Below are 22,297 nucleotides of genomic sequence, written 5' to 3'. Positions count from 1 at the left end.
TTATGATTAGATTTCACTGCACACCTTGTACATTTGGGAGTATTCTGTTTTCCTGCTTCCTTCGTAGCCCCTGAACACATCCCTGCTCCGAGCCAAATCTTTCTGGTCAACCAACATAACCAACTTCTCAGAGTGGATTCTTTTTCCTCCCCACAAAGTGATAACAAGTGCACAGGGAAGAGAAAACTAACACAACAGACGCAGGTCAGAGTATATCTCTTTAAGACATCACATCTCTGCAGGAGCCTCTCAGGCACAATGACGTGGCCCCCTGGACTCTGAGGAGGAGAAGGGTGGAGAAGCTCTATCCTCCCTCTCTGGAGCTGTTTTATTCCTCTTGCTTCACAACTGTTTTCCCCAGCCAGCTGCTCGCATCCTCTGCTGTAAATCTTTACAATTATGATTTGTCCTCTGTTCACCTCCTCTCATGAGAAATGACGCATGAATTAGGAGTTTAATTCCAAAATGAGATTTGAAGAATCTAATACTAACTGATTAATGTAATTGTTCTCATATGTCTTCCTCAGGTGTTTTGAAGACCTTTTACCCACATATTAATATTCAACATTAATCACCCATAATTATTCAATTTGGGGGACGTGGCTATGGCTAAGCTTTGATTTACTTCTGTCCATCGTCAGTCTAATGTGATATCTGTCCATTAATGCTGAGAAAACTTGTAAAATCGTTTCCATGCACTTTTAAAATCGTACATATTTACCAATTTACCAATGCCATTGATTTGTTTGTTGCCATGTTTTTTTTTTGTAAAGATGACACACCTCACTCCTTTGTTTTAGCACTTTAAAATTGCCACCATTTGGCCCCTCCCCCAAGCAGCAATTGTCCAATCATAGCTTAGTAACTCTAACTAGGCACAGGCAGGTCTGTCAAGTGCTGTGCAGGTATGTTTGGGTTTTTTGGCCTTTCCAAAAAACAATCTAAACACTAAAAACACAAGACAAAGAGTAAGGAATGGATTAAACTGTGTTTATCTGCACGAAAGTAAGCTACAAAGGTTAGCATGTCCAGCTGACTAGCTTACTATCTACAGTAGTAATGTTAACGTAGTGTTAGCCTACTTCCAAAGCCAAGCAGCACATCATTAACCACATTATTTTGTGGTCCGCTAGTCACTGATTTTGGTGCACAATAGAATCCTAATATGAGTCTGACTGAGGCTCAGACATGTATGGCCGAATCTCACCGATGTTTCCTCTGACTACCCATCTCAGCGAGCACCGATCTCTCACCATGGATGTATGTCTCTCACCCACATCCATGCTCTCACCGGCACCAGTCAACCTAACACCAGTCAACCTAACACGCAGCAGTGGTGGGCGGGGCATTCAGAGATCCAGAATTTCTCAATGACAAGAAAGAGTGGATGTGCTTCCAGCCCCATCACCTGCATGTCATCCCCCCTCTCTCTCTTCCCTGTTTATCCTGTTTCTCTCTACTGTGACTATCTAATAAAAAACACAACATTAATCATATCAATATTAATCATAGCGTAACGTAAAACGTGTCTGGAGGGGAACTTTAACTGGTGAGGATGCTAACTTTTTCCCTGACACTTGCAGCTTTAGCCTCAGTATTTTAGCAGGATATCATGTACCACCAAGTAGGCTACATATTAAAGGCCCCTAAAACCAGTCAGCTGAAAACAGTGAAACATCAACTTGACATGCCACTTGTTATCCATTATTTGCTCAGAAATTCACTAAATAAAATTTGAAAACAAATGAGTGGTCTGACGTGCTAATCGTCATTTCTTAGTGCCTTTGAAAATTGTCAAAAACTACCAATAAGAAAATGAATGTTTTCTGATCTGTCACTGCGGTGATTAAGGTTTGGTTAGGTTTAGGGACTCAAACGTCTCAGTCAAATTTAGGGAAGGATTATAGTTTGGGTTTAAAAAAATAGATTTAAATAAAAGCTGCAGAAATGATGCATCTCAGCACTGTGTTCTGGCATTTTCAGATGCACATATTGATCCAAGATGGCTGCCACAATTACATGTCAAGACAGGGTTACTGGCTGTGAGGTGGATTGTACCTTTTGTTGAGGTCAACATGTTTATTTATGTTCCTATGTCTCTTAAGAACAATACCTCAGATACTGATTAGGAATTGAACCACCTGCTGCAAATAATATCAACCTCAACCTTCTGTCTCTCGTGTTCTTTGTGTTTTACACAATCAGGAGGTTTTAACAGCTCTGACCTTTGACCTTATTACTGCGGTTGATCTTGGAAGTGCTCAACATGTCTGTGAGCTGTTTTTCAGAGTGATTTTCCGTCTTTTTCTGTCTGAGTCCTGAGGACGTAAAACTCCATCCAATATTTAACAAGAAGAAAATAAAGATTGGAGAGAACTTTTGAAACGATAAAAAATGTGTAGCAGAAATGTCTTTTTTTTCCTTGTTAGTCATCATGCAAGCCCTCAGATTTATCAGCCTATCGTGGGTATTTATTTATAGTTTTTAAAAAAGTTATTTAACACTCAATATCTGCGAATGATAATTTTCTCAAAGAACTTAAATCCTCGCATTATTTATTTCGTCCTTTTAATCATTTTGTGACAACTTTTGCCCCTTTCTTTCTCAACTAAAGAACATACTCTACTGTATTGCAGTGAACCGTCCAGCTGCACAGATCTCGGCCTGCTTGAGCTGAATTCACTGCACATTGACGTTTCAGCGCATTTCTCTACAACACTCTCCACGACTCTCCACTTTCTCTGGAGCCTTGTGAAAACTCCCCGTTCCTCTTCTCGAAGGCTTGTGAACGTATCCCTCCTCCCTTCTCCCTCCTCCCCCAAAAAAGCACATCTGGTCCTCAGAGCGCCCCCTGGGCCCCCTTCAGAAACTCCTCCCAGACGTGAACTTGGCCTACCTAAATGTTTTTGTTCATGCAGTCTGTGTCTGTCTTATGGAGAGGGGGATGGAGAGAGAGAAAGAGAAGGAATTTCAACATAAACTGCCTTTTATTGACACAATTGAAAACATCAACATGAGAAACTTAAGAGACACAGAAAAGAGGGATCGTGCGTGTTTCTGTGTGTGTGTGTGTGTACGTGTGTACGACAGCATGAATGTTGATATAAACTACTATGCAAGACTACTACTGCAAGAGACTGGAGAAAGAGAGACGAAGCGGATGGGAGCGGCCACATTACATCATCGGTACAGTTACACGTTACACCAATCATATCAGTGTTGTCACGTTGCCAATCAGTTGCCATGACAACCACACATGTCACTTAAGTCAATTAACTGACAAGCTAGTCATCAAATATAAACCAGACAGGTTGAACTAGCTGTCAAAAGCCCGCCTACAGCCTGCGACCTCGCCTGTCAACGAGCCAATCAGCTGACAGTCAGTCAATCACATGGAAGCAATTGATTAGAAACAGCTGTCCTCGCCCACTCCCTCGCTCACCCTCCTCCTCCTCCTCCTCCTCAGATGACTGAGTTCATTGTTTCAGCAGCTCGGCCCACTCTCTGTAGCGTTCTGAGCACGCTCCAAATGTACCTCCATTACTTTGCCCACTTCGACTCCCTTCTTCCAAAGTGACACTATAGGTGATGAGTACTTTATTTCAGTGGTTACCAACCTTAGGGGTCGTGAACTCCTAAGAGGGTCCCAAGATAAATCTGAGGGGCCACAAGATGATTAAAGTAATACCAAAAAATTATATTTAGTTTACTCTTGTGAAATACTGGATACTTTTACCTCTTCAGGCCTCTGAAAATCCTTCAAATCAAACAATCTGAGAAGGAAAAAAAAATACATTTTATTTGAACTGTGTCCTCACGAATTGTCCACTAACTACCACACACTAACTTGTGAAGAAGGATCGCAGATAAACATTATTTACTTTTAAGTGTTTAAAAGCCAAGAATGTTGAAAACCAGGTAAAGGCTTTTTCCTGGATTGGGTTGCACCAGCTATTCATGAATCCATCACTAAATTTGTGTGTAAAGTCCTTCCTTAGTTCTTAGTAGCTATATATAACTGGGTTGTGTCATTGAAATTTAAGAAATGTCTTAGCTCGTAAAGACTTTAGTAATATATAAATTGGTTGCTAGGAAAGATCTGTCCACTCAAAAGCAATTAATGTAATTATCAATCATGTAAACAGGAAGTAACTGCAGCATCGTGTGCTGTAACATAACATCCTAAATTATGGGCCCAAACAATACATATAACTTACCTGGCAATACTTTTTAATGTAGGTATGGTTTTGTTTTACTGAAGCATTTATTGGCCATAAATTATTTATATCTAAATATTCATATTTGTGCTGTATTTGGCTCTGATGGAGGCCAGCAACCAGGATAAAATGATAAGGATGTCACACCTCTCTGAAATCTCTAAGATACTGGCAGCCCACATGAAAAAGTGATGATTCAATCTTAACCCCACCCCTGATCGACTCACAAGCCAATCACAGACCACCCAGTTCCAAATCCTACATTTGAAAATATATTTAACGTTTAGGACTTTTTTTCTATCTAGATTCTGTAAAATGAACGACCTTGACGTCACATGCTGAGGACCAAGCCGAGGTTCTGAGTAACTGAAGGACAAAAAATACATTTTCAACACAGCTGAATCTTTGAAAAGTCTAATATATTTGCAAAACAAGAGCAGTTTGACTTTCTCCAGGCGTTAATTTTGGACTGTTACAGCTGTACAACCTGATAATAAGCCTCTTGTGTGATGGCTACAAAGTGTGCAGAACTGATGTACAATAATGCATTAAGTAGACACATTTATAGGGATTGAATGCCTGTTATTATCTCTGTTTTAATGTCAGTCTGTGCAGCCTTCCTGCTCTGTGTTTAATCCTCTGTAGGATAATGCAACATATTAGTTTTCTGCTCTTTGAGTGGATGTTTTTCTCTATATTTCCTCTGCAGCTCACATTTCTTTTGCTTTTCTAAACATCCAGCCAAATGCACTTCAAAGCCTCTGTGTGACTGCGCAATGTGTGTGTGAATCAAATGTGATTGTTGCTCTGCTCACAAGGGGATGCAGAGCAGGACCAGAGCAAAGCATGCGTCTGGCGAGTCTCATATTTCAAATGTTCAAAGATTGTGTTTGTACATGTATACATGTGTGCATGTGTGCGTGCGTGCACTCATTTGTTTACAAGAACTGGTCCCAGGCCAATAAAAACGGGGACAACACTACCACTTTCGATTTGTTAGTGAACCACAAACTCTAAAAGTATTTAAAATCTGTCGTTTCATTTCGTTGCATTGTCTCACATACAGATCTGTTTACACTGCAGCCTTGAGTCATGCCAAGGTCAAAGTTCATCATCACACCAGTGGATTCAAATGGTCTGTTTTCAATTCGTGCCTCTGATAGTCTCACAGTTATACGGGTAATTCTAGTTTATTACAACTTGAGTCTAATTTTCGTAGCTTTGGCAATGTTTCTGTCAGTTACGATATTGTTATCAGTACAAAGCTGAACATGGAAGACGGTGTGTAAACTATGATGGATTTTTATAACTATTTACATAACTGTTTTCTCCCTTTCTGATTATTTATTTTAGCAATTTGAAGTGTTCCTAGATCTCTGTAATTAACTTGGTGTGTACAGTGTGATTATTACTGATATAAAACAATCACCAAAACAAAAACAATAAGACCTAAATTGTAATAAACATTACAAGCTAAATGTTAGCATGTTAGCATGCTAACTGAAGACAAGAATATGCTCATGTAGGCATGACATGCTAAATATTACATGCTAAACTTTGACCATATTATCAAACTGTGTTAACATGCTAAAGCTAAATGTTGGCATGTTAGCATGCTAACTGAACACGAGAATATGTTCATGTAAGCATATTGACATGCTAAAAATTACATACTAAACGTTAGTGTGCCAACTCTTAGCATGTTATCATACTGTGTTAACATGCTAAAATGTTACAAGCTAAAAGCTGGCATTTTAACTTGCTAGCATAAGAACCATGCTTATGATAGAATGCTTACATGCTAAATGATACATACCACATGTTAGCATGCTAATGTCAGTATGTTAATATGCTAATATAATGCTATATTAGACATTATATGTTAATGTCAGGTGCTAGAAGCCACAAATGTTACATTCAGTAGTTGTTAACTTATGTTAGCTAACTGTAGGCATGTTAGCTTAAACATTGGCATTCAGGATAACCTCTTTTGATTGAGGTAACAATTGAGGTATAATTTATTTTCTATTGCGGCCCCCCTCAGGACAATTTCTTTCTTTTTTTTTTCCTTCAACTAGTGGTAAAGGTCTTTTTATCCATATTTTATATCTATCCAAAATATGTATTTTCTGGGAAAAAATGAGCATTACAGTCTCAACTCATGACAGTGCTGCTAAGGTTAGCGGTAAACTCAACACTGTCAAAATGACGACACTTTCAGCAACTGTATTTTACAGATATTAAACGCTCAACTTGACTTCCCCCTTTCTAAAATGCACCAGATTCACTGTCCTTACACACTGTCCTTACTGCTCCCTGCCAAAAATGATGGATTACTGTACTGCACAGTGTCAAAGAGCAGACGGTCATGGGAGCGAGCCATGCCACTCTCTACACACACCAACACACACGTTCCTGCTGTGTGTGTTGTTATGGTATGAATCATGTGTTGGAGAGGCGGGGTTGGAAATGGAAGTCAGGGGAGAGAAGGGCAGCGCTGATCTCTTGCGCTTTCTCTCACAAACTAACACACACTCACAGGTGAATCTAAGGGCCTGAACAGGATACGTCACACACACACACACACACACAGGTGAATCTGAGGGCCTGAACAGGATATGCCACACACACACACACACACACACACACACACACTGAGGTGGTGTGTGCCAGGCCAGGTTTCTGCAGCGCGGAGCAGGCTGTATCCCAGCAGTCACCATATGGACCGGTACTGAAGTCAGAACACAGAGAGGTGGAGGGATGAAGTGAAAGATGGAGGAACGAGAGGAAGGAGGTAGAAATCCATGTAGGGAAAGGACGATGAGATGGGACAGGGGGAAAGGATAAAGATGGTAACTATTTACAGAAGAAGGGATGGAAAAAGGGAGGGAGGGCAGGCAAGATTAGGCAAGGACTGAAGCAAAGAAGAATGGAGGGAGGATGAAAGATGGAAGGTATTTAGGGAAGGATAGAAGGTGGGAAGATGGTAAAAAGAGGGAGGTAGAAAGGATTAAGTAAAGAAAAAGACTATTTCAGGGAAGGAAGACGGAATCAATGTAGCTAAGGAAGGAGGTATAGGGGGCTGAGAGGAAGGATCTAGGGAAAGAGGAGAGAGCAAAAGCAGGAAAGGATAGATGCAAAGAATGATAGAGGGAGAAAGGAAGCAAGAAATATTGAAACAGAAAGGATAGAAGATAAAAGGAGGTAGAAAGGATTCAGAGAAGGAGAGAAAAGATGAAAACTACTGTATGTAGGGAAGGAAAGAGGAAGAGGAAGGGAGTAAAATCATGAAAGGATAGATGCAAAGAAGGTTGGAGGGAGAAAGACAGATGAAAACTGAGGAAGGATGACGTAGGGGAAAAAAGGGAAATGTGGGAAGGATTGACCGAAGGAAGAAAAAAGATGAAAAATATTTAGGGACAGATGAAAGGAATCAATTTGAGGAAGGAAGGAGGTAAGGGAGGATGAGGTAAGGAGGGATATAGGAAAATGTAGGAAGGGAACTGAGGAAAAGATCAGAATAGAGAGAGAGAGATGGAGGTAAGAGGGACTGAGAGATGGAAAGGAAAAAGTAGAAAACTATTTAGGGAAGGATTGTAGGAATCAATGAAAGGAAGGAAGGAAAGATGGGAGGAGGCGAGAAAGGGTGGAGGGAGGATGCATCTAGGAAAAGAGGAAGAGAGCTAACTTATGGAGGAATAGTTTCAAAAAAAGATGGAGAAAGAAAGGTGAAAACTGGTTAAGGGTGAAAGCTACAAGGGTGAGGTAAAAAAGGATTGAGGAGAGAAAAAGAATAAAACTAGAGAAGGAAGTGAGGACGGATCTAGGAAACGAGTAGGAAGGGATAGATGCAAAGAGGGATAGAGGGAGAAAGGAAGAAATATATTGAAACAGAAATGATGGAAGGTAGGAAAAAAGGGGGAAAAGGAAAGAAAGGAGGGAGCAGAGGAATTAAGAGTATAAACAGATGGATGAGTGCATGATGGGATGGAAAGAGAGGAGAGGATGGAGGGATTAGATAGAAGAAGGGAGGGGGGATGGGCTGCCTCCAGGTGAAAGATGGAGGGATTGTTGGTCAGAGGAAGAGGATCAGATATCTCATGCAAAAGTAGCCCCTACGGAGGAGTTAAAGGGCCAGTTCACATAAAAATGTTTTTACTGATAGACTTTTGTTATTAATTGCTGCATTGCAATCATTAAAGCTATCAGTTCCACCTGTACTTTTCCCTGCTGTGACAACTCAAAATGTCTGCTGTGGAAACGTCTGGTTGAGTTGATAAACAAGTGTGCTCTAATGCTAACAAGGCTATAAAGAGTGATGTTAGCGCTCCAAAACAAAACAGACATAAGGAGACTAGAGTTCAACTGCTACTGGTTTGCCACTTAACAAAAAACAACAAAAAATTAAATTGAAGAGCAGATGTCTCTTTCCAAACAAACAATTCACAATAACACACTCTTTACATTTAGGAGGAATTAAAAATTACCCGTGTAACCCATTTTAAAAATTTCTTTAATTTTTAATGTCTCTTCAGAGAAGAAAAAACTGACTCGAAAATTAAGGTTTAATGAATTATCTAAATATGGTTCAGAGGTTAGGAATGTTTCACTTATTGTGGCATCATTACGCACGAGAGGATGATACAGCAAATAAAGTTGTCAGTTGTATTTTTGAAAAACTGCTAGCTGCCCTGACATCTCTTCCTCAGACTGTTCAGTTTAATTCCAGTAAAAACTTATTCCAGTAAGTTTAAGAGCAGCAGATCATCTTTTAAATTAATTTTAAACCACTGTATACACTGGTCGTTCAGTTGCCATGTGTCATTCTAGAAACTTAATTTCCTAGCTTGTAAAAAAGTGTATTAATGTTCCCATTGTCCTAATTTTAAAAAGAATAAACTGTTGACTTTAATTTGTTTCTGAAGTGAATTTGGACAAAAATATGCATTTAATGTTTCAAGTTCACCTGAACAGACGCTTTTCACTGCAGATATTTTGACTCATCAAAGCAAGAAAGGCACATCTGTAAATAACATTAATGAAGATTAAATGTCCTAGTAAGCCATGTCAGTGGGCATGTACAATACCAGGGAACTGGCTCACCTATATGGAATGCAGCCATCATTAATGTAATTAATTCCACCAGTGCTTTTCCTGCTTAGACAAGTCAAAATGTCCACTGTGAGGATGTCTCTAGAGGTATTACAACTTCTCCAGGACTCGCAGGTACCCTGGGACCTGGGGTCACTTTCCCATGCACTTCTAGCTCCGAGTAGGAGGTCTTGTGACAAAACAGTAGTAAAAAACACACTAAAACAAGCCAAGTGTTTTGTAAATAACAGTTTATTTGAAAACCAGGGTGTCAGGCTGTCCTGTGTGTGGCCAGTTTAGCTGCTGCCCTGCTTGGCGGCCAGCCTCTTGTCTCTCTCCTCGGCGATGGTCAGACGGATTCCCTTTCCTCTGGGCAGGGACACCCACGGCTTGTTGCCCTGGAGACAGGATGGAGAAAAAAATGAATTTGTTAATGTTAATGCAGATGGCCAACAGGTGGACTCTGGGACATGATGTCGTATTCTGTGGGCTGCTTCTTGACATTGAAAAATCGTGCATTCAAGTTGACGTCGGCTGAGGCACTTAATGACTCGATAAAACCTATTATCACTAAACTTCTTAACAATGTATACATATTTAGAGAATTCGCAAAGATGGGACAATTTGATAAACAGCTTATTAAAATCTTAACTGATGTAAAACAGGCGCTATTGAGAACTGAGCTGTTTTTCAAGCAAAAAGCCCAAAAATTCAGATTGCAACTTAACAAATGTGAAGATTTATTGCTTTTCTTTGTTGTATGTGAAAGTAAACCGAATGTTTCAGTTTTGGACTGACAAATAGATAAAAAAGGCACCACCTTTGGAAAATGACACTGGAAATTCTTGACTATTTTCTGACATTTTAAAGCAGATTCAATGAAAATTGTTAGCTGCAGCCCCCAATTCATCTATCAAGTTGTACTGTTGCCTAGATTCATTAAAGTCCATATTCGTGGTTGAACTGGTTTCTTTGGAAATCTGGCAAACATTTATTTAGGAGACGAGCCTTCAGTGTTCAGTTTGTTTTCTTCCACAGAAAGATAAAGAACCAAATAAGCTTTCACATATGAAGTTAGTTTACATTATAACCTCATTCATAGCCATTAAAGATATGTGCAAGAAGAATTTGCACTCCAAGAACTTGGAGTGGAGAGGGATAATGCCGAGACAAGCTTTGTTAAGGTCTCATGTGGCCAACAGAAAAATTTCATCATGCAGTCAGTTGAATAGTATTATATAGTAAAAGGAGAAGCTCAACACTTGATTGTGCTAACATTCATCTGACAGCCAACACTTCAGCAGAGCCGTCATCAAGGTGATGAAAAGCGCAGGTCTGAGGCCGTCGAATAAATGTCACGCAGCAGAAAGACGACTGTGCTGCTGACAGCTCCTGTCAGACCAGCGGCCAAATAAATGTCAGGCAGCAGAGAGAAGTGTGCAGCGTTTTACTACAGACAGTCTCCACAGGCCTGGTCCTTGTAATCATTACATGCGTTTGATTTGATGGGACAGGGAACAATTCATAAAGCTTTTTACACAGGATGTCGCTGAATATCTACCTCTGAGTTAGGAGCCTTTGCCAAAGTCAGCAGAAGAAAACCCCAAACAAAACTGAAAGATTTTCAACGAGAGAGACTTTTGCGTAGATACACTGACAACGTCCCATATTCAGGATGTCACATTGTCCTATGGGGTATGAACCATGTACTTCAAAAAAAGGACAGATCTTGGGAGAATCCACAGCACAGGACAGAGGTCACATTGAGCTACAACTTACTGTGTTTTTGTTTGTTCCCCAGTCAAAAGTAGCTACTCCCTTTACATGAAACACTGCAAACATTTTTAGTGTGAGTTTGTTTTTTTTACCCTGACGAAGACGGCCATATGCGGTCAATGCACATCGGCCTTGTGTTTAATCATGTAGCCATTACAATAAAAGGTATTTGAACTTTTGTACTTGTAGCAGTGTGCCTTGATTGTTTTTTGACAATTCATTCCCTTTGCTGTGGACATTGGTTGCCTTCCCATGTATCAGGAGCACCTGCTTTGTGTTAAATCTGTCAGGCCCAAGGAGAACTTCATCAATGTTTTTTATGGCATATTTTACTATGTATGTTGGCATTTTGTAGTCTACTTATTTTGTCATTATTTCTTGAGCAAACAATACTTTCTCACGGCATGGCTAGGTATTATTTATTATGAAATTAGGCTTCATGGATTGAAGCAGTCAGCTTTTATTTTTCATTTTTTTTTAAAACTTTATTTCACTGGGACCATGTACTTTATTTAGCATAAATGTTGCCATTTGCTGTATTATGCCAAAATTACCTTAAAGCTAATTTCCATCTTTTGTTCCATTAACTTGCACAACCTCAGGTTTGTAGGAAAAGTCAACGTGTGCTTGGAAAAAAAAGCTTTAAAAAGATTAATTTTTTAAAAAGATGACGTGAAAACTTTTTAGTTGAAGATTTTCTATTCAAGGAGCTCAGAACTTCTTAGAGGAATTGGTAGTGTATTTTCATTGCTGATCAAAACCAAAATCGTCATCATTGCTCCAAAGTCATCTGAATTCTGTAAATATTCTGTTACGGGTGATTTTTCCTTTGTGGGTATGATGGGGCTTTAATACAGATGGCAATCCTGACATCTTCTGTGAGGATGTCTTAATACGTGTAAGTTCTTAAATGCAGTAGCGAATTCACAGACAGCTCTTCAGGAATAGGTGAGGGCCATAAAAGAGAGAATATTTCTGTGTGGCCTTACCTTGCCAATGACAAAGATGTTGGAGAGCCTGGTAGCGAAGTTGTTGCCTGTGCTATCCTTGACGTGCACCACGTCGAAAGAGCCAGGGTGACGCTCCCTGTTGGTGATCACACCAATACGCCCCAAGTTAGCACCGCCAGTCACCATGCACAGGTTACCTGGAGGGAGCAGAAGGTGAAGAAAAGAAAAAAATGCAATCATGTCAGAGGTTTTTTCTTCATCAAAAGTATTTAAATACATAAAAGGCTGCTTCTTTATCTTGAAAGAACCAACAGTTCCAGCAGTGAGAGGAACCTACCAGTATCAAACTTGATGAAATCTGTAATCTTGCCGGTGTCCAGGTCGATGCGGATCGTGTCGTTGACCTTGATGAGGGGGTCTGGGTAGCGGATGGTGCGGGCGTCGTGGGTCACCAGGTGAGGGATTCCCTTGGTGCCAATCATGATCTTCTTCACCTTGCACAGCTTGTACTGCAGAGGAAGAGGGGATGGGTTAGGAAAAATACAAGGAACAGTTAATGACTGCATGACAGAGCGCAAATAATTCTACTCTAAACACTCGTAGTCTGAGAGGAATCAAATTTTATAGAGAACGTCTCACTACATATCTGTTACAAACTGAAACTGTAATTGTCAAATTTGAGTCTTTCATCTGGACATCAACCATCACCGACTCTGCCTCTCCAGTCTGCTGTAATTCTTCTCACAGCAGAGGTTTTAAACCAGATTTGACCATGGATTTGAAGATTAAAACAGTTTGAAACACAGCTGATCTTCAAATTTGGTGAGAGGCAAAAACTAAATCCTTAAAGCCCACCTCACATGCCAATTACACCAGATAAAATCAGCAAAGAATCGGCCAAATCTCAAAATTCGGCCAGTACAACAAACTTAAGCTCTGACTTGTGTAGCAAGAACACACTATTACCAACAATGTTTTAGTCTCTTCCAACTTTCACCTTTTGCTACTTATTCTTTCCTCTCAACACTCTTCTCTGATAGAGATCTTGTTTTAATGGTGGTACTTGACCAGCATTATGAAATAGAAGCAAGGAGTAGTCAATCCTCAAAAATTAAGATGAAGGACTACAAGGCTACAAGCACGTTTAAAAAAAATAAAAAAATAAAAAAAAAATCTGTTTCTTACCTTGGCCTCCTCAGCCGTGATGCGGTGGACCGTGAAACGTCCCTTTACATCGTAGATCAGACGGAAGTGCTCACCGGTCTTCTCAATGCTGATCACATCTGTGTGAACAGAAAACAGTCTTAGCATCCAAATCATGTTTTTATTTAATGTATAAGTGGTACTTATACTGGAGTTTAGCACCTTCTGGATTGTACAGAAGTCATTGAATACAAAAACAATCACAAATTCAAGTCTTAGTCTGCCATTAGATGCACCGGAGTCTAATTTTTACTTCCAACCGACCACATCTTTACTCCTAATGATCTGTTTATATTCGTTGTCAAAACCACAAACACTATTACACTATTACTATTACATTATTAATATTCTACCTGACAGGATTACTATTGTTCCTAATTTAAGAGCTGATGCTTGGAAGGTAATTGCCAACCCGTCACTATGACCCAACACTGATTTACTCCCATGTTGTCTTGCCAAGTTTAACCATTATCACCTACCCACACTTAAGTCAAAAACATGACAGTACGTTGTAACTGAACTCAGGTCCCTTTAGAAAAACTGCCTTCATTCCAACCTACACTGTCTCAACCTGCCTCATTTTACAAGTTTCACTCCAAATCACTAATAATGGATTTCCTTCGAGATACCAATTTACCATCTTGGAATAAAACTAAGACCAAAAGCCAGAGGAAGCCAAGAGCAACATGTCACATCTGAAGCGGGACATGGACAACATGTGACAAAAGTGTGACCTTCAACAGTCTCCACTTGCCAGATGCTCAGGTACCAGGCTCATTCAGTGACTTCAACAGATCAGGTAGGGGTTCAGTATCTTTCAAGACACTTAGATTAGATGCACAGCCAAATGTCCTTTTTGGTTCACATTTGGCTGTACATCTAAAAACACTCTAAATATGACAATGTCTGCACAATGTAATACAGTGGAAACGCTTTGTTCCAAAATGCCAGTTTGTTTAATTTCGGTCACCTTAAACACTTTTAGCCAAAACGGTCAAAATAATTTCAGTTTAGAGAAATTAGGATAAACCAACATTAACATTTCAGTATTTCATAATAATTCCAAGACGGAAAAGAGTCTTGAAGAGTAGGTATCGATTATATTGCAACAGAAATTGTTTTAATAAAGTCACTCCTCTGCTGCTGGCCCAGAGTGACCGAGTGTTAGCGCGAATGTATATAAATAGGCCGCCGTCATCATGCTGCGAAGGCTTCCCTTGGATTTAGAAATTAAAAAGCCACATCTCCATATGGGGCTGCTGGCCAGCGTCAAGGTGAAAAGAAAACTGACAGGGTGACAGGTCTGAAAGAGGCGTGTGTACAAAAAACCATCAACTCCTGTTAAAAAGGTCCAACTGCCCGCTCCGCAATACTCATTTTGTTGCCTTTGGTGAAAAATATGTTGAAAGACTAGAAAAAAAAATTACTACAAAAAGTTGATATTGAGCCAATGAAGTGTTGTGAGATTCTTCATACAATACTGTAAATTAAATTTGAAGGGCTGAACAGATAAGTCTGCCAGTATTCAAACATGTTTACGCCAAAGGAACACTGAAGAAGAAAATGCATGTTTTTGTTTGACAAATCGTTCAATATACAGAAAATCTAATGAGAAGAAAGTTGTTCATCCCTGAAATTCTCTCTATTTTTTAAGTGACAGCACTGATGGTTTGACAGTGAAGGAGATGTTTGTTTTGTTCCCAAACTCTCATGACTTCTAATCTCACCAAGTGGGACAAGCTCATGTCGCCCCATCTGTTCTGTGGTGTGGGCAAAATGTGTCCAATAATCACCAGTCCTCCTCCAAATGGCTACATTGCATCAAAATAAATAAAAATCTAACGGTCTTAGTCCTCTCAATATCTCGCCTTGTCCGGCTGCAATCCACACCAGCCTTGTCCAATATGGCAAATTTTTTTCATTGACAAATTTAATCACAAATCCAAAGAGCACTGAAAATGTAAAAGCTTGACCTTTCAGACAGCGAACGAGAGGATAGTGTCAGATCTGACAACCAAGACTGAAGAAACACGGACGTCTAATGAAGACTGAACCTGTTCCTGAACAGACTCACCTGAAGTGACAGCTGATGTCCTGCCCATGTTCAAAAACTGACAAATGGTGGTTTTCAAGCTCTCTCTGAAGAGCCACTTTCCTCAAATAAAGTCTCAAATTTAGTCTACCAAATTAGAAGCAAGTTAATCTCAAAGTCACTTTTGGGAATAAAGCAACTCCCGCTTCGCATTGCTCGACGGGGAGACTAATATTTACTTGCCTTTAACGAGAGCTGACAATGAGTTAGAAATACCTAAATGTTGTAGTTGGAGCTCAGAACTTCTTAGAGGAATTGGTTGTGTAGTTTCAGCTCATTTCTGATCAAAACCAAATATTCATCATTGCTCCTTCTGCCTCCTATTGACTGACAGAAGTATTGCGGTATAAGTTCAATCCTACACATTCAACATTACAGCAATGTACAGATCTACTTAATCCTATGAAACATTACCTGTAGACTCAGAACAAGCAGCAAAACACTAACCAAAGACCCATTCTGCAGAATTTGTGAATACTCTCTTACTCAACATTAAAATCCTACAGCACATTAGAGCTGCACTGAAAACTATGAAGTCTAATAAGTCAACTCACCCATGAATCCAGCAGGATAGGTGATGTCGGTGCGGACCTTGCCGTCAATCTTGATGAACCTCTGCATGCAGATCTTCTTCACCTCATCCCCGGTCAGGGCGTACTTGAGGCGGTTCCTCAGGAAGATAATGAGGGGCAGGCACTCCCTCAGCTTGTGGGGGCCGGTGGAAGGACGAGGAGCCTGAGAGAATAATAAGTCGTATTATTATCATCATCATCATCATCTTGAGAGATGGCTGTACATGGTCCATTACACTACTGATCAGAGCTTGAGAAGAAACTTGTTCAAATTAAAAGGACCATAACGTGCAGCTACCACTCTAAGCTTATATCCAGCCTTTTGTTTTAACTTCACATCCATGTTTAGAAGTAAAAGTTACTGTTAACAGACCTAATTTATCCACTAAAGCATGTGCATGCTGTAACAATGAGCGTTTATTTCAAAACGTTCCATAATTTTCAAAGATTAATATGCAATGTTGATTGACAGTCGGTCAGCTGGTGATGAAAATAATGTGAAAAAAGTAAAAATATATATTACTGGCCCCTCAAGTCTAAAAGACACAGACATGAATCTCAGTGTAATAGTTTGAACTGCGGTTGCATCGCCAAAATGTCACGTAGCAAATCTAGTAATGCATTAAAGTGAATGTCTTCTGACTGGAAAAGATCAGATTTTTCTGTTCAACATGCTTAAATGAGCCAGAAGTTTTACTGGTGTCATATGATGAAGCCAACATAGTCCCAGTTTGTGCCCTTCACATATTAATATAATAAACAAGTCACAGAACAAAGCATGTGTTCTTCTGAAGGTTAAATCCCTGGTCATTATTGAAAACCCAGAGTTTAACACTTAGCGCTGTTTTGAAGGTATTTCCAAAAGTCTCAAACCACTTGGATGGAAACTATTCAGTCTGCTGCACATTAAAAAGACATTTAACCAAATTTCCAAGTAGCAACTCTAATCCTAATTATGACAGTTGTGACACATCTCCAAAGAAACTGGTTAAAATCTTAGTTGAGCAGCATATACATGTTTTTGCCCAAGTTTTATAATAAAAATACCTTTCAAACATCAAAAACCACCATTGTTTTTTAACTTGAATGTGATGGAAATACATGAGGCACAACGTACTGCAAACATAGCGATTTTTCTCAAGTACACCAAACATGCACACCCATCCTTCAGAGAGGATTTTACTTGACGCCCCAACATACAAAGCTACCTTTAAGTTTAAACAATAACGGTTAATGTAGATAAAATCCAAACGACACATCATTTAATATTAAATTAAGGGAAATGCTGGAACAAATGTTACTTACAAAAACTCCGGTGAGCTTGTCAAGCATCCAGTGCTTTGGCGCTGCGACGCGCTTCAGGTGCTTCTTCGGTCCTCTTGCCTGGAGAAAGTGAACAAGACCGGTCAAATAACGGGACAAACAAATGTCCGAGAACGTAAGAAGAGCCACAAATGTATATTTGCGGAGTGGACAATGCTGGAAACCCCGATAAGTAGAGATAGTAGTTCATTTCGGTTAGCATGGTATGCTAACGTGCCGTAGGAATGAATGCCGATTAGCACAACCGGCTGCGGCCTAGCCAGGCTAACATTATCGTTTACTTAAGATATTAAACGTGCCATTGTTTATTAAACTTAAACATAAAAGTGTAATACAAAAATCGCCCAGTGCAGCGTATAGAAAAGCGACATTACCATTGACGACGGGCAATTTTCCGTTTATTTAGCAAGCTAACGATGATAGCCACAGTCAAGCTAACAAGCCGTGGGTGATAAAAAACCAAAGTGGGGTTAGGTCATTTTAAATCATCAATAAAGAGCAAGAATCACCGTTTTAGGTTACAATTTAGACATCTACCATGTTAGAAGATGTGGAATTTCAAACTAGGACATATATGTGTGTGATAATACAACAGAAAAAACTGATGTTTAGTGATTATTTCAGAGAGGAATCGTGAGGGAAACCTGCTCACCATGTTGGAGTCTGCGGGAAAAGGACCTCTTGTCTTCCGGTATTGAATGATAAGGCCGACTACGGCAGACTGGGAGGGACAAAAGCAGTGAACGTCGCAATTTAAAAACTGTTTCCCTTCGCTTTATAGTTATCAATCGTTGTTGTGGTCTGTATACTATACGTTTTTGAGGAAAAACCTTTGTAGATATCTTCTTGTTTGGTTATATATATGATCTTGGCATGCCTTATCATTAGATAATGTATTAAAGCATATTAATATTAGATTATAGTTGTTATCTTTAGAGCTATATTTTTTACAGTGGGACTATGCTTGCTTTTAGTTATTATGCACAAATAAAACTATATATATATATTTCAAACTGCGCTGTATAAGCCTATATCTTTTTAATTTGATTTGTTTGTTATTTGTATACCTTTAATTTCTACTTATCTGCATCCTGTTTCTACCTGTCTCTCTGGTTCTTGTGCAGCTGTAACGTTAATTTCCCTCCTGGGTATCAGTAAAGTTTTATCCTATCTTATCATAACTTATGACATTAGAAAAGAAAAATCTGCCACATAACGCCATACTGCATCTTCAGTGCATCTTCAGTGTCACCATAGACAGATAGATAAGATATAACCTAGAATATTATATGCATTATCAGCTTCAATCTAAATCTACATTAATATACATTATAAAGCATTACATAAAAATAAAAATACAGGTATATGAACCATATATGAATGGTAACTATGGAAGTGTATTACGACACAAATGAAGTGAGGAGATAAGTTGAACAAACTGCACTCAAAGGAATTTAATTATATATATATATTGTTAGACTCTTATAAGGAGCTTTGCATTTTTGGAAACTGTTTCAACCAAAACATTTATTCATGAGTAAAAAACAAAAGAAATGTAAATATTGTATCTGCTAAAATGACTCCTCCAAGAGCATGTGAAGTCTTGTTAATTGTTTATATGAATATTATAATAAGAATAGAGCACCTTTCAAACACCCAGGTTACAAAGTACTTCACACATGTAGCGAACAAATTAAAATCAACAATCATAAAAGTAAATGGAGAACGCGATAGATAATGAAAACATTAACTGTACTAGAATTAAACAGGTAAAACAAATTCCAGTTACATGGGCTAATTTAATGTAAGAGTTTCCATTCATTTGATGCATGTGGATTTAAATAAAAATAGGACCATATCTTTGCATAAGAGTGATAAAGCTAAAGATTTAAAATATCACATATACCCTCCGTTTTGCCCTGCTGCTAGTTCCCTCTGTCCCTGTGTTTCAGACTGTCCTGGTCAGGAAATGCCAGTGTGGCAGGCAGGCAGAGCCCAGTCCTGTTTACACTTATGGAGATAAAACTCCTCCTGGATCTGTGTCTTCCTCTGCCAAATGATACCAACTGATGCACACAAGCCGTCTCTCTCCCTCTGAAGGCATCTCTGCTTCCCCCAGGCTGCAGGAACTAATCCCAAAGCCCGGGACAAACCTGAACTCTATTTATTCCTAATAAAAATGCTCCCGTGTGTATATTCACACATTTATCTGTGGCGGCCCACTTTATTCTCTTATTTTCTTCTCTTGAAACATAAATCTTCAGAGCGTGCACAAGTCTGTTTTTCAGGGTACAATCAACCCGCTAACCTACATTTTATTCTGACCATTTTTACATTTTGCAAAGACACGGAGGAGCTCAGCAACATGGCCTGTAGCCAGAAGCAAGTTGGGGACCCGTCTACGTTTTAATTTCCTGACCCACTTCCTTAAAAACACCGTTGTGCTGACCACTCAATCCAGGAAGCGTTATAGGATGAAAGGCAGATTTCTGGAGTCATATTACAAAAGGAATAAGGAGGTGACATTTGTTTAAACTGCCTGTCTAAAGGCTGCAATATTGTATAATACAGTAATAAAGTCCAGCTGATGGCAGTAATAACATGAGCCTGCATGGCTTAAGCTGGATCGCTTCTTGTTTGAAAAACACACACATTTCAGCCAGATTCCCTTTTTAAAAGTGCTTTTCCTACTTTGTACACCCAAAACAGGTCATGATTTAGTAGCCATCCTTAATTATTAGCATCCCTTTCTGTTTTTTTGTTTGTTATTGCGTGTGCTGTTGCTATAGCCTTATTAATTGTTTGCTCTTTGTAGAATATTTATCCATCCAGCCGTCATTAACCAGGAAGTTTCTTGAGATACATTATCTTTTTTACAAGAGGCAAAGAGTTTTGCAACAGTTGAAATGGCAATATAGGCTACTTAAATCAAATTATTTATGGTCTTAGGTACTTATTTATGTCTCTCTGCAGTTTTTAATGTTTCTACTCTTCTCTTTATTCACTTTTGTTCTCTCGATGCCTCACTTTTCCCCCAGTAAGCGGTGGTGGAATGTAACTAATTTACACAATTTCTGTACTTAAGTTCAAAGTCGAGGTATTTTACTTGAGTATTTCCATTCCACTACATTTGTCTGACAGCTTTACTTTTCATTGTTCATACCCTTCCTGTCCAGCGAAAACCACGTATCTCCAGATGTGGTGATTCTGAATTTGAATTTTTCTGATAAACTGAAGGATGACGTGTTCCTTTATGGGTTGAGAAAATTCTCCTACTTCTTTAAGATAAATAAACTATTTAAAACCTCTTGGATCAGCTAGAAAATGCATCGTCACAAAGCTGAAAACCCGGGCTGTAAATGTACATGAAGTTGACTTTTTAGAGACACGTGATTCTCACAGGACAGCAACACTACAAACATATGATGATCTTATAGACCATGATGCATTGCTGTAGGTTAAACTACCCAACATTATATGAAGTAGTTAAAATGAGCTCAGCCTTAAACATCTATAGCAGTAAAATGCAACATTCACATTACTGCAGCAGTAATATTAATCCAGAAACATCAGATATAACAGGAAAACACTGACAAGGAACATTTTATGCAGAATGAGTACTTTTACTTTTGATACTTATAAGTACATTTAGCTGATAATACTTACATACTTTTACTTAAGTAAAGTTTTGAATGCATGACTTTTACTATTTTCACACTGTGGTATGAGTACTTTTACTTAAGTAAGGGATCTGAGAACTTCTTCCACCTTGAACTAGTTTTGTCTTTTACGGTGTGACCTGCACTTTTTTGTGAGCTCCAAAATGCTCGTGTTCATTTACGTATCAGGAAGCAGTCGATGTGTTTGTTTCTGCATGAACTGCACAGGGGAACACTTCCTCTACATATGTAGTAGGGCCATTAGATGAGTTAGTGCAATCTACTGTATATGCCATGCTCACCACTAGATGACAGCACTGCATTAAGATGCAAGTCTGACACGTCCAGAGAAGAAACGTTATTGGACAGAAAGGCTGAAAGAAATGTGGTAAATTAGGTGAATACACTTTTAATTTAGTTAACAACCACTGTCACATCATAGTGTGTGGGGTTTTTTTGTACGGAATAATCCTCATCTTTAATATGAAAGTGTAATTCTACATGCTGCCTCTCCCAGCATAACTGTACTGATCATTCCCTAAAATCTGAAAAAGAAGCAAAAACTAAAAATCTGTTATTTGGGGTAACGCATTAATTACAGGTCAATTATTGGATTGAATTTGTAATAATTTCCTAGGATGTCTCCCAGAAAGAACTAACCTATGCAATTCTACGTGGAAATGTTAAATTGGTTCACTTCCAATTACAGTAATTAATTCCACCAAAATGCTGAGATAGCATTACCTAGAGTCTTTTGGTCTGTGCAAAGCAGCTGTCTGCTGAACATCCAACAATAGTTTGTCTACAGGTAAGCATACAATTTGACAAACAGTATACAAAGAATAATAAATGAATAACAAATTACTATTTACTTGGTTTTAAATGGAGCAGTTCTTTTGAGGAAATTCCACCGGAAATCAACAACTGCTTTTATACTCAACACAAATAACTAAAATATCAGAATTTTGACCATTTTCCATATAATTATTACCAAAAGGGAATAACAGAGCCATAATATACTAGACTTGCAGACTCTGCTGCTCCACTGTCAGTTTAACTCGTAAATTGCTCTTTCTATCCAAATTAGTGCTCTTGTATAGTTTCTATTTTTACTTCTAATCTTATTTTGGTTTTATAAACCTCTAATTTATTTTTACTTTGTCCATTTATCTGTACTTATTTCTGTCCTTGTGCTGCTGCAACAACAACCGAATTTCCCCTCAGTAAAGGATCAGTAAAGGCTTATCTTATAAAATTAATTCTGACATGCAGAAAATGCAAAGAAAAGATGTGTAATATACTTGTTGCATCCTTCTTGGTGGAAGTAATTCCACGTTGTGTACTTACCATCACATGCCAGCAGATGGCAGCCTTGTACAAAAAAGGGACACATCAACAGTCTTTATGAGCAAAC

General features: G+C 38.9%; 1 protein-coding gene and 2 non-coding genes across 5 annotated transcripts; all 3 read right to left on the bottom strand.

The window, feature by feature from the left end:
- Positions 1-9,542: 9,542 nt before the first annotated feature.
- rps4x (ribosomal protein S4 X-linked) lies at positions 9,543-18,383 on the bottom strand. 3 transcript variants are annotated; one of them, XM_044183451.1, is made up of 8 exons: positions 18,326-18,383; positions 17,877-17,945; positions 17,207-17,284; positions 15,884-16,064; positions 13,220-13,317; positions 12,372-12,543; positions 12,074-12,231; positions 9,543-9,706 (listed from the first exon to the last, which is right to left on the bottom strand). In XM_044183451.1, exons 2-8 carry the CDS (start codon positions 17,877-17,879, stop codon positions 9,605-9,607), a joined length of 792 nt encoding a protein of 263 aa, XP_044039386.1. In that variant the 5' UTR covers positions 17,880-17,945; positions 18,326-18,383; the 3' UTR covers positions 9,543-9,604. The 3 variants fall into 3 exon arrangements, with proteins under 3 accessions (XP_044039386.1, XP_044039388.1, XP_044039387.1); XM_044183453.1 differs by lacking the exons at positions 17,877-17,945; positions 18,326-18,383 and adding an exon at positions 17,762-17,780; XM_044183452.1 differs by lacking the exons at positions 17,877-17,945; positions 18,326-18,383 and adding an exon at positions 17,599-17,617.
- Positions 11,792-11,863, bottom strand: LOC122870827. Its single transcript, XR_006376711.1, has one exon. It is a non-coding gene; the product is annotated as a small nucleolar RNA SNORD61 (small nucleolar RNA).
- LOC122870828 lies at positions 15,562-15,637 on the bottom strand. Its single transcript, XR_006376712.1, has one exon. It is a non-coding gene; the product is annotated as a small nucleolar RNA SNORD61 (small nucleolar RNA).
- Positions 18,384-22,297: the final 3,914 nt, after the last annotated feature.

Source organism: Siniperca chuatsi, linkage group LG22, assembly GCF_020085105.1.
Source record: "Siniperca chuatsi isolate FFG_IHB_CAS linkage group LG22, ASM2008510v1, whole genome shotgun sequence".
Taxonomy (NCBI): Eukaryota; Metazoa; Chordata; class Actinopteri; order Centrarchiformes; family Sinipercidae; genus Siniperca; species Siniperca chuatsi.
This window is presented reverse-complemented; position numbering and strand designations above follow the sequence as displayed.